The 13049-nt window shown below is 34.8% G+C and overlaps 1 protein-coding gene across 1 annotated transcript; it reads right to left on the bottom strand.

Moving 5' to 3' along the window:
- Window positions 1-622: 622 nt before the first annotated feature.
- Window positions 623-2630, bottom strand: LOC139888097 (uncharacterized protein At1g28695-like). Its single transcript, XM_071871131.1, has 2 exons — window positions 2158-2630; window positions 623-1156 (listed from the first exon to the last, which is right to left on the bottom strand). The coding sequence occupies exons 1-2, from the start codon at window positions 2527-2529 to the stop codon at window positions 623-625; spliced, it is 906 nt and encodes a 301-aa protein (XP_071727232.1). The 5' UTR covers window positions 2530-2630.
- Window positions 2631-13049: the final 10419 nt, after the last annotated feature.

The following is a 13049-nucleotide window of genomic DNA, read 5'->3' on the forward strand; positions in this document are numbered from 1 at the left end:
GAACAACTAAAAGATCATGATCATCAAGCTCAATTGATAGATCTGACTCTGATAGATTATTAGACGTCTTAGCCCCTCCAATAACAGCATCCGCAAACGACAATCCATTCGCCATATTTGCAGTAGATTCACCAGATGAATGGGACAGATTAGAGGGTTTAGGCACCGGAACCGCTTTAGAGGGAATGCTATCCTTACGATTCCCCCGATCAAATCTTGCTGGAGTAACGAACAGGTGGTGATTACCTATCCAAACGGTTGAAAGCTTCGTGGCGAACACATCAACGTCATTCACACCCATGAATCGTAAAAACCCAAACCTTTTACCAACCTTTGATTTCTTGAACGGAATAAAAGCATCGGAGATACGACCGAATGATTGAAATTCAGACCACAAACTCTTGGCATTCACCTGATCCGGGAAGTTAGTAACGAAGAATGTAGACGAAATTTTTTCAACGTCCTTATAAAAAGGTTTGTTAATCGATCTCGTCGATTGATCATCGGTAGCCTTAAATGTATTCACCATCTTCAGTTACCCGCCTACCGGAGAAAGGTTAAAACTATGTAGAAAAGGTATCACCGGCGTTTGAACCCGCCGGCGAAGATCAAAGATTTAGATCTAAGATCTACAGGAAAAAGTTGGAAATGACACTGTAGCGAGTGAATTTTGATAACCTACATGCTTCGACCATTCAAACTCCGCTGTTTTGTTCACGATTATCATATCATTAATCGTCTTCCAATCACGAAGAATACTAGTCAAATCATTGACTTTATTTTTGATGCTACCACAACAATTGGCATGAACGGTTGTAACAAGGGTTACATCTTTACTATCTTGACAAAATCCACTGAAATAATTGGTGTCCAACAACCTATGTTTTAGTCCCAACCTTCTAAAAGCACCTTCAAATATCAAATCATTCATAACATCTTGTTCCTTTTTCCCGGTTGAGTTGTTTCTTCTATCGTACCATTCATCAAATAAAGAAATCGTCTTGTTATTCGATCTAATCATATAGAAACCAGTGTTGATCCCATAATTTTCCGCCCACTGATCGCCGCTAAAGCCATCAACACTAGCTTGAAGGTCAACATCTTCATATAGTGATAGATATGGAAATGGATTCCTTAACCATACCACATCCGTATCCTACGAAATCAATTCATCCACCAATTATAACGATAAGATATGTTGTATTAGTAATGATTGAAATGAAGATGTTGAGAGGATGATCTTTAGACAATGTATATATCAATTAATGTTAGATTTTTGAATCATTAAGAGATACAAATACCTCTTCTGTTTCAACAACCTTAAAAAATGTAACATATACTGTACAATTTATTGCCATATAATATGTACATGATCGAATGTTCTTCAACAATGAGAACGCGAGACTTATCGTTGTGCGTCTCACGTATTATACCATTTGATTAAGTACTTAATCAACGTAAGTATATGTTGATCAGGTGTATTTTAATTCAAGTTTATTTATAAGTGAAAGTTACTTTTTCATTATAAGCGCACATGTTTTTTTCTTGGAACAGCGATTGGGATCACCCGAGGGAGATTAAACCACCCGTTGCGATCATCTCCTGTTTCGACTATGCCGATGCAGCGATAATAACCCCGCCCCCATCGCTGTCCGGGAGGAAACCTTGATATGGGAAAGGTGTCATGGGTGGATACTTCATGGTAGGGATGAAATTGTGTTTTTAATATGTAGCCAACGGGGGGTCGAACTCCTGACCTCTCCTAAAGGAGTCAGACCACCAACCGCTGGACCACATCACAACTTCTATAAGCGCACATGTTACTCGTTCTTAATGAATAAAAGTTCAATTTTTTAGGAAAAAAGAGAACAAAACATAAAACTGAGGGTACGTTAAGTTAAAGAAACTTGCTTTATTTTTCACGAAAGGATATACAGAAAATTGAAAAGTTATGTTTTTAAATTCTAAGCTTTCTGGTCATGAAAAATTTATGACCTATGTTAAAGGTTTTTTACAATGTCTTGAAAGTAAAATTTTACTGTATCCTTTATATTTATGCTATTATTGAATTTCCTCTAGTTTTTAAGTGACAAAACTCTAGATAAACAAAAAAGGAATAAGTGGATATTTTTTCTTCTTAAACAAGCAGTGAGTTACCGTAAAAACAAAGTTGTATCCACGCCGAAGAACATCCCGAAGAAAGCCCGTTCTTAGCCACATCATCTTTATGAAGTCCACTGTCAAGAAAAGCTTTTCGCTAGCATAATAGTCCTGGCCCTCATCAGATTTCAGTCTATAACAATGTAACCTAAGAAACATACACCGTTCAAACGCAGTTTGATCAACTGCCACTATCAAAAGATGGTCCTTCAATTGGCGTGTATCTTCACCTAACCAAAAACCGTCTAAGAATATATCAAACATTGATTTCTCCCCCTCAGTGTAAGCTTTGTTCATAACCGCTATGATCACGGTTTTGTTCGCATTTGAAGCTCCTTCCAAAGCTGCTTCTAACTCATCTTGATTCATCGATGAGCTATTCTGCAATTACACCATTAAAAATCATCATTTTGGTTATTGATCTATTTTTATTTTATACTAAGACAATACACAATTTCACGAATGTTAAGTAATGATAGTGAAATATAGACAATCATCTGTAAAATAAATTGTTAATGATAGAAGAAACTTCTTTTAGAATGACATATGGTCAATATATGTAACAAAATAGAAAAACTTAAGATTTGGTAAAAGGTCTATATCTGTCCACCGGCCAATATTAAAGATAACTCATTAAGTAAAAGTTTGTAAGTCCACGTAACAAGGGAATATGCCTGTGCGTTGCGTGTGCGTGTGCATGTGAGTGCATGACATTTTTTCTTACAAAGTCATTTCATACATTCCAACATGATTTATTTTCACTAATATATATACTCCGTATATGTATTATCCAACACGTACTGACTTATAAACTCATTGTTAGAGTGACATGCAATTTGATGTCGTTAGACGAATAACCCTTTAGTGAATATACGAGACTCTAAAAGAGCGAGTGTTACTTTTTATATCATATTTTGTGTTCATTAATATCAACCAAATGAATTGAGAAAAGAAACTTACCTTGAATAATGAGGAGCTAATTATATTCGTGGAGGTTATTATGGATACTGATGAGCTATTATCTGATAAAGGAAAGATAAAAAGTAAGAATATAAGCAATAAAGTGGGAAAGACAAAAGTTGAGGTTGCATGTTTGATTGATGGATTCATTTTTGCTGGTAGTGGGTATGGTTTTGGGGTGGTCGGATAAGAATTGCCGGATAATAGTCTAAGAGGAATGGGGATATTTGTGATGGTTGAGATGGGAGTTCATGTTGGATTAAATTATAATAGTGCATGCACTTGAGGAACCTCTAATTGAAATAAATAAAATGTGATTGTTACTCTCCTTGCTCAAAAGTTTAAATTTGTTCGAAAGACTTTTGGTATAAATTTTTTATCTACCGTTAACTAGCTACTTCCATGCATCGGTCTCCTTCTAACTTTAATATTTGTAATTTGGTTTAGTTAATTAATATATTGATCCTAGATATTTTAAGAAAAGTGTCATGGTTGACACGTATTCATTTTTCATTCAGTTTTGGGATGATGTTTGAGGAGTTGTTAACGTGAAACCTATGTGATAATTTATGAGAGGAAGTTAAGTGATGGTTAAGACTTAGTAATCTAATGAAGTTTAAAAAGCTTCATACTATATAAATTTTATGTGAACAAACAATTGACAAAGTTTCACTTAATTATAAAAACTTAAACGTTAAAAATAAATACTAGTAAATAAATAATCATTCATAGAAGCTATTATCTATACTATATACTGTACTAAATTGTATTATGAGGTTGCCATCTAATTAAAGCTTAACCATTAGTTTCACATTAAATTGCCACACGTCATAAATATTTTAATAATTCCAAAAATTAAAAATGCTAGTTATGACATGATCAAATAAATATAATTCAAATAATTAAGTGATAACTATATTAAAAAGGGGCAAATGGCCCAAAAAAATAACATAAGTTACCAAATTTGACAATCAAGGTAACCCCAAATCGTGTAAGCCCGAAAAGGATTCCAATTTAATTTTTCCGCAAAAAAAAGGATTGCGTGTTTAAAAATTTTAAAATTGAGGTAATATCCAATGAATTTTTTTTCTAAAATCGCGAATGACTTCAGATTGAAAGTTGGAACGGAAGCCTAGAGCTTCGATTAACATTTGTTGTGAAGCAACTTGATCCAAAACATCACGAAAAACAAAGAGATAATTTAAATTTGTAATGTGATACTTATGGTGATTGTGTTGGTAGTATCAAAATTTCTTAAGTTGTTTTTGCACACTAGGTGTTTGTAGTTATGTCTCATTGAACTAAATTAATTTTGCTATATGATATGTCTTCACTTGCATTTTTCTTGGTTGATTAAATTTGTAGGTGAAAACATTGATGTGTTTTTGAAGTTTTATATCGAAGTGTATTAGTAAGTAATGACATTATTCTTAATATAGACTTCTATGCGATTATTGATGGTGAATTTTTTTGAAACTTACCCAATTATAATTATGTTTTATGTAGAACCAGTATGAATGACGGATGTAGTGGATATTAAATTTAGTTCACTTTGATCTTATATTTTGGCAATGGGATGTAGTGAATGAGAGAGGTTTAGTTCACTTTGATCTTATATCTGCATAACTTTGTAGAATTCAATGTGGGTTTAGAGATTATAATTAGATATTAAGTTGTTTTTTAATTATGTGGTAATTTACTATTGACTTGCTTAGTGACATGCTTTGTATGTCAATGTTTACCCTTCTACTGTTTATTTAGTCCTTCAATTTATTGCAATAACCCGTGTCTCTCAAATTTAGGAGAATGATATGCCTCTTCTTTTTTGGATGGTGTTCGTACAAATGATGGAGGGGAATTCGGTTATAGTCCTTGGTACGGTGAGCTTTTTTTTTCATCGCAATGATGTTAGTGATTTTCGGTTATTTTTTATTTTTGTCTTTTTGGATAGATAATTGTGGTTTGATTTCGTGATAATTTGGAATTTTAATTGTGGTTTATTGATAATTAAAACTGCTTCCAAGACATATAGGATTCATATCTTTGTTAGAGAAGTCTATGTCAGTAGTTTGAGGAGTGTTTTAGTGCTCACTATTTGCTAAAGAAATTGAAACCTGTGAAGTTTAAAGATTGATCTTGAACTGTGGTCAAACATACAATGAGGCTTGAATTGTTTCCTAGATATTTCCTACACTGGTAAGTTTATAGATTGCGTTAGGTAAAGGTCATTTGTTCCATTAATTACTCACTTGCTAACTTTGACTTCGAGATAAAAATTGTTACAGTACCTCTGATATCCAAACAAGTCCCACTTTCTAATATAAACAATGATAATAACCACCTCTAATATTTGAGAAAACTTTATTATTGAGCAATTTGTAAAATATTCCTTGAAAATGAATCTTTGATGATATTTTTTAAAGCAATCGTTCTCTTATTTTATGACTATATATCTAAATTTGCATTTATTATTAATTGTATTTAATACTAAATGAAAGAGTTTTTTGTTCCTTCAATAGGTATAGATATAGACATAGAAATTTACATATATAGATATTTACTATAAAGCAATGATTCTGTGATAGTGCAGCAGAAGATTGTAATCACCTGGTCTTGAGTTTCAGGTTTATTGCACCTCTCTGGTGCAGCTACTTCTCATGGTGGGATATGAATGTTTCATTATCGAATGGGACCATTAATGTTCTAAGTGCAACTAACTTCAATGGGTGCGGATAATTTTAATATGGCGGCATTAACTACAAGATATGTTCTTCTTTGGGTCATTTGGAAATGGAGGAACAAGTTAATCTATGGGTCAATGAGACAATCAATCCACAAGGAAGATTTAATGGTTAGTCTTTGTGTTTTTATCACATTTGTGGTTATCGAATAGGAGAAATATAATTGGATCTGACTTTGAGCTGTGGTAAACAAACCTAAAATGATGTGATGTGAAGGTGTCCAGGTGCTATATAGCTTGGAGGTCATGGTGAAAGTGAACTGAATTGGATAAAGAAATGGTGTTGCACAGTAGAAGAGTCCCATTTATTTTTTTTGTTTCTTTTAGCTGTAACTAATTTTAACATGTAAACTTCTATGGGGGTCATGTTTGTATGCCTACTTCTTGTGGGTTTAGTTGTAACAGATTGGGTCATTCTAATAAAGTTAATTGCTTTAAAAAAAAATTATTTCAAGACTTTAATCACTAATATAGAATATAGATGTAGATTTCTTTATCAAACCGTGAATTCACGGGTCGTTTTACTAGTTATCTATACTATATACTGTACTAAATTGTATTATGAGGTTGCCATCTAATTAAAGCTTAACCATTAGTTTCACATTAAATTGCCACACGTCATAAATATTTTAATAATTCCAAAAATTAAAAATGCTAGTTATGACATGATCAAATAAATATAATTCAAATAATTAAGTGATAACTATATTAAAAAGGGCAAATGGCCAAAAAAGATAACATAAGTTACCAAATTTGACAATGAAGGTAACCCCCAAATTGTGACAACCCGGAAATTTCCGATCAAATTTAAACTTAATCTTTATATGTTTCCGACACGATAAGCAATGTCTGTAATATTAATTCTCAAACTTTTTGAACTAATGTTATATATTCAGTTAACCTTTGACTATTGACCGATGATTCACGAACATCTATTTGTATATATATATATATATATATATATATATATATACACACAAACAATAAGTTGGAATATTAATTATTCATAAATAACTGACAATGTGTATTTAAAAACTGATTTATGTATATTAAATAAAGATATCTACATATATATAATTCCAAGTTATTTAGTAAATGATAGTAACATTCGTTTATTGATTCGATTGATATTTAGATAAGCTAACTAAAACGTTTTAGATGAACAAGTAAAACACTAATTTACTACAGTATTTTCGAATTGCTACAGTACCCGAAAAGCTACAGTTTTTTCAAAAATCACTATTTGCTACAGTAAAAATCATTTTGCTACATTGTTTTCGAAAATCACTTTTTGCTACAGTAAAAACGACTTCGCTACAGTAAAAACACTATTTGCTACAGTGAAAACGACTTTGCTACAGTAAATACTATTTGCTGCAGTAAAAAACGACTTTGCTACATTAAATAATATTTGCTACAGTACACACTATTTGCTACAGTACACTATTTGCTGCAGTGAAAAATATGTCGACAAACAAGAAAACAAAACATATTGGGTGCCTACAGCTGGCCATGCGATCGCATGGCAAATGGGCATGAAACTCATGCGATCGCATGGGGTGCAATTTCAGGATATGTCTATAAATTCAATCGAGTTCAGTTTCTGTGACACACACATATTCATATATCTTACTCCCTTTGTTATTTATAATAATAATAATAATAATAATAATAATAATAATAATAATAATAATAATAATATTATTATTATTATTATTATTATTATTATTATTATTATTATTATTATTATTATTATTATTATTATTATTATTAAGATTAAGATTAATAATATTATTAATCTTATTATTATTATCAGTAGTATTAATATTATTATTATTAGTATTATACATAAAATACTACGACAAAGTACTGCTCAAATGATTTCAAACCCAGTTTTCAAATGAGTCAAAGCTAAGAAAACTATGGGTTATAGCTATGGAGGTTATGGGTAATGTTCATGGGTATTGTTCGCAAGTCAAACCTAGTGTTTATCATCTCTGTTGCGTCTAAGTACTTTCCTACAATATTGAATCACAATATTGATACGTGAGCATTCATATCTTATCTTTTATATATTAATAGTGTATCCATGTCTAGTGCTCGAGTATATATGTTTATGCATGCTTGTATACTTTAATTTTGTCGTTAGATAGTTTATGATGAATCACGAATTTGATACATATGCTACTGATATAAAGTATATGATATGCATGTTTTTGGAAAGCTGGCGAAAAATTATTAACTTTTCATTTAGAAATCGCGTGATTTCGATGAACGGATTAAAAGATATTGACCAACATATGTTCTCTAGGTTGAGATCTACGGTTATTTTGCATTCCGAGTTTCGGTCACATTTCGGTGAATGACCTTATGTGCTGCTAAGGTGAGTTTCATTTGCTCCTTTTTAAATTCTTTTGCAATCTATATTTTTGGGCTTAGAATACATGCACTTTATTTTAAACGCAATGGATACAAGTACATACTAAATTCTACACCGAGTTTGAACCGAAAATCCCTTAGCTTTGGTAACTAATAACTGCCGGTTATAAGAACTGGTGGGCGCGAGTAGTTATATATGGATCCATAGGGCTTGACATCCCCGTCTGTTCCAGGTATAGAAACCCTAGCCTGAACTATAAAACAGACGTATGCTATTTGAGGTTAGTACACGTTGGATTGCGTGTATTGTACATGTTGGTTGCATGTATGTTAAAACAAGGGTACATATTATAACGTTAAAGCTTAGTTACCATGGCGCTCAATCTTATAGAACATTTTGATAAACGTTTCTGGATGAAACAACTGAAATCTTGTGATCCACCTTTATATACAGATTATGCGCAACATTAAAACTATGAACTCACCAACCTTTGTGTTGACACTTTTAAGCATGTTTAATCTCAGGTTCCTAGAAGTCTTTCGCTGTTTGCTTATACGTTATACAAGCTATGTGCATGGAGTCATACATGCTTTATTCAAGAAAACGTTGCATTCACAAAATCATTACCATGTATCTTATTTTGACTGCATTATCAACGGATGTAGTATTGTAAACTATTATTTACGGTGATTGTCTATATGTAGAAATCATCAAACGTCAAAAACCTTGAAATTTGATATTCAATTATGGTGTGCCTTTTCAAAAGAATGCAATGTTTACAAAACGTATCATGTAGAGGTCAGTACCTCACTGTGAAATCGATGAATGATGTATTCGTCCAAATGGATTTGGAAGGGTCATCACACAAATCGTGTAAGCCCGAAAAGGATTCCAATTTAATTTTTCCGCAAGAAAAGGATTGCGTGTTTAAAAATTTTAAAATTGGGGTAATATCCAATGAATTTTTTTTCTAAAATCGCGAATGACTTCAGATTGAAAGTTGGAACGGAAGCCTAGTGCTTCGATTAGCATTTGTTGTGAAGCAACTTGATCCAAAACATCACGAAAAACAACGAATCGAGATGAACAAGTCGTTTGAACAAAACGACTTGTTCATCTCGATTCGTTGTTTTTCATGATGTTGTGGATCAAGTTGTTTCACAATAAATACTATTCGAAACACTAGGAATCTGTTCCAACTTTCAATATGAAGTAATTCGCGATTTTAGATTTTTTTTATTGGATATTACCTCAATTTTAAAATTTTTAGACACACAATCCTTTTCTTGCGCAAAAATTAAATTGGAATCCTTTTCGGGCATTTTTTTTTTTTTGTTACCTTGATTGTCAAATTTAGTAACTTATGTTACCTTTTTGGGTCATTTGCCCTATTAAAAAAGAAAAATGGAGAAAGTCAAATACGAAATTAAATTTTAGCCTACTAAAATAGGAGAATATTGAGCTACCAAAAAGAACTAATATTGCACCTATTTTATAAAACAAAACGTCATGATTAATAGAGCAAAATCTCATGTTGATATGAATTTTATAGTTACCAAAAATCTAACTATTTCACTTTTTATTGATTGTATTATTAGTCATTCTTTATCATTTTTTCCAAATATTATTTCATCATTTAACTCTTCTCTTAAAAATTCTTCTTCCATTCATCTTTCAGGTTCTATAATATGTTACTTTACAACTCATATACAATTTTATTATTTATATATTTTATTATTAATATTAATATGTTTATATAATCGAATTTTTATAAATGCAGTTATTGAAGATATTAACAGAAAAATATTAATGAAGAATATTTATATATAAAAATTCGGATATCAACTAAGACTAGCAAAGTGTTTTGACATGTTTAGCCTCCTAGCAAAGTGTGTTTCCACCTTGTTGGTGGTACCATTTGTTTATGATGTATTGTTTGTGTCCTTTGTTAGCCATATTGTGGTTGTCCTTTGTAATGGGTATACTTATTTATCTTCTAATGATACCGCAACCTGCATGCGCACCTCATATGCATGTGGGCGCTTAATAGTGTGCGTATGCGTGTGCTTGTGTGCGCTATGCGGTATGCGGATTGTATCTGATTCCTTTGTTCCCGGTACGGCGGTTGCTTAGCTGTCAAGTAAATATCTTTTCCATAATTATATCCGTGATTCGGGGGAGTCAGTTATGGATGAGATTAACGTGATCTGGGACGGTTCTAGCATTAGGGTTTGCCTATAAATACAACCCTAATCATCATTTACCAGACACGGCATATTACGTAACTATCACACACGAGATACATTACGCAAAACAGCATCATTCAGCATCTCTTCAAGGTTAACAGGTTAGTCTTTCGTAAGCTAGTACCTACGACCTTATTTGGGGCCTCTTGATCGACGACCGTTATCAGAGGTGGACTTAATCACTTGGCCACCCCGCCGACATCATCATGTCGGCCAGGGTTATTCACGGTAGCCGGACCGGAGAGCCACATTCTAAGATCCTTAAACCCCTCCTTATGTATTGAGCAGGCATATTAAACCCCACGGTTAAAATATGCATGATCAAGTGGTGCTTTCATTGAGAGTCGAATTAATTCAAGACTGTTTAATTGCTTTTTCTTTTAAGGTTTTGAATTGTATGACTCGTTATTTACAAAATTTTTGAATTTTTTCTTTAACAGTATCATGACTTCCGAGGAATCATCGGAACATACCCAAACAGATGTTCAGAACGCACCGTCTGGTAGTCAACATACACCGGTTATGACTACGGGGGCCGCTATTCAGGCGGGGTACACGATATACCCTCCACCTATATCCGACGAACCCTTTCAGAGGTACAAGCCGATATATTCAGACGGGGTTACACCGCCAAGAGCAAACTCACCAGTCACAACCACGCGGCTGGACTTTTCGTCAGTGGATCCAAGGGTCATCTTTGCAGGCACTAGCGGTGGAACAACGGGGCCGCATGTGGTTTGCTGCAGCCAGGTACCTATTTACAGTACCACTGTTTCAATACCTCTGCATACGCAGAGCATTCAGCAGAATTCGTCATTTACACCGTTGCAACCTTGGCAACCACCGCGCCCAGTTTCACAATTTTTAACTCCTGCGGATGCGCAGGCGTTACTTAATAGTTAGGGATTTGGTGTCATCCCAGATGCAAACTCTCATTGGGCGCCGATAACAGCGCAGCAGCAAAGCACAGCGCATACAGTTGGGCTTTTAAGTGTGTATCCTCAAGTTTCGCAGATATCTGCGCCACAGGTTTCGCTTCCTTTACAGCCACCTGTGTACTCTGCGTCTTCAAGTTATCCCTCTTTTCCATCGCAGCAGCCTTGGTTATATCCGCAGACGCAGGGTCAACCTTGGCAAAATGTTCAAGGGCAGGCAAATCTTGCAAGTCAATTCATGCAGGCCGCACCTCCTGATATGGTTCACTTATTTTCACAACCTGACTTTGTTCAGGACATGATGAAGCGTTTCTTTGCAAACTTGAAAGGGGATCCTGTTAAACCACCCTTCGAGCTACCGACTACCTTTGACAAGTTTCCTCCGCATATATCCGCATACCCGTTTCCATCAGCACCAAAGATACCTAGCACGTTGGGTACTTACAATGGCCTGACCGATCCAGATGATTTTTTACAGCGTTTCGAAGGCGCAATGCGCACTCAAGGCTGGGTGGATCCGGTTGCGTGTCAGATATTTCCTATGACACTACAGGGTATTGCTCGTGAGTGGTTTAATAAGTTGCCGGCGGGTAGTATTGCCGGGTTTATGGATCTGCGGACAAAGTTTTTGCTGCAATATCAGAATCAGAGACCACGCAAGCGCACTCACATTGAATGCCATGACATCTTGCAGAAGTCCAAGGAATCTTTGGGCGAATTTCTCACAAGGTATACTAATGAGTTCCTGCGTATACCAGATCTCAAACCAGAGCAACAGATTTCCGGACTCATACATGGTATAAACTCAGAACGTCATCCAACACTGGTAAGGCGTCTGCGCCATACAGTCCCAACAACTTATGCTGAGGCGCTTAATGAATGCCACGACTATATGCGGAGTGGCGAAGATAATGACATTCCAACAGCTAGCTCACGCAACGAGAGGAAGGACGATGATGATCGTTCGCGCGATCAAAATCGTGGTAACAACTCTCTTGGAAGGTATCCTAGCGGTGGTCCCATCAGGAATGATAAAGGGAAATCAAGTGGCAATTATCGAAACAATAATCAGCGCGGCATCAATAATCAGAACTATGCGCTGCTTAAAAGTTTGTCCAAAACGCCAAAAGAAATTTTGGCAACCGAACCGGTATGCGCGACCTTTGCGGTCCCAACTACGCTTACGGAATTTGGTAAGCGGGACAAAACAAAGTATTGTGAATTTCATGACGATTATGGTCACGACACCAATCGGTGTAAAAACTTGATGGAACGGGTTCTGGAGGCGCTTCGCGCGGGCAAATTGGATCATCTAAAACCACCTAAAAAGGACAAGGGAAAGGCCGCAAAAGAGGCTTCGAAGTCTAAGACTTTCGCGTGGCAGAAAGTTGACAAAGCAAAAAATGCCGACTTAACCATTAACATGGTTGACGCAGAGAAAATCGGCCAGCGGAGAAAGTACAATGATCACCAAGATTGGGAGCTTCTCCCAATCACTTTCCCTCCTGTAATGTCAATTGATTCTATTAATGAGCCCATTATCATCAAGTGTCGCATCCCTGATTGCAGAATCCAGGTTAAGCGCATGCATGTTGACACTGGCAGCGGTGTCGATATTATGTATGAGC

This window comes from Rutidosis leptorrhynchoides, chromosome 2 (assembly GCF_046630445.1).
Source record: "Rutidosis leptorrhynchoides isolate AG116_Rl617_1_P2 chromosome 2, CSIRO_AGI_Rlap_v1, whole genome shotgun sequence".
Classification (NCBI taxonomy): Eukaryota; Viridiplantae; Streptophyta; class Magnoliopsida; order Asterales; family Asteraceae; genus Rutidosis; species Rutidosis leptorrhynchoides.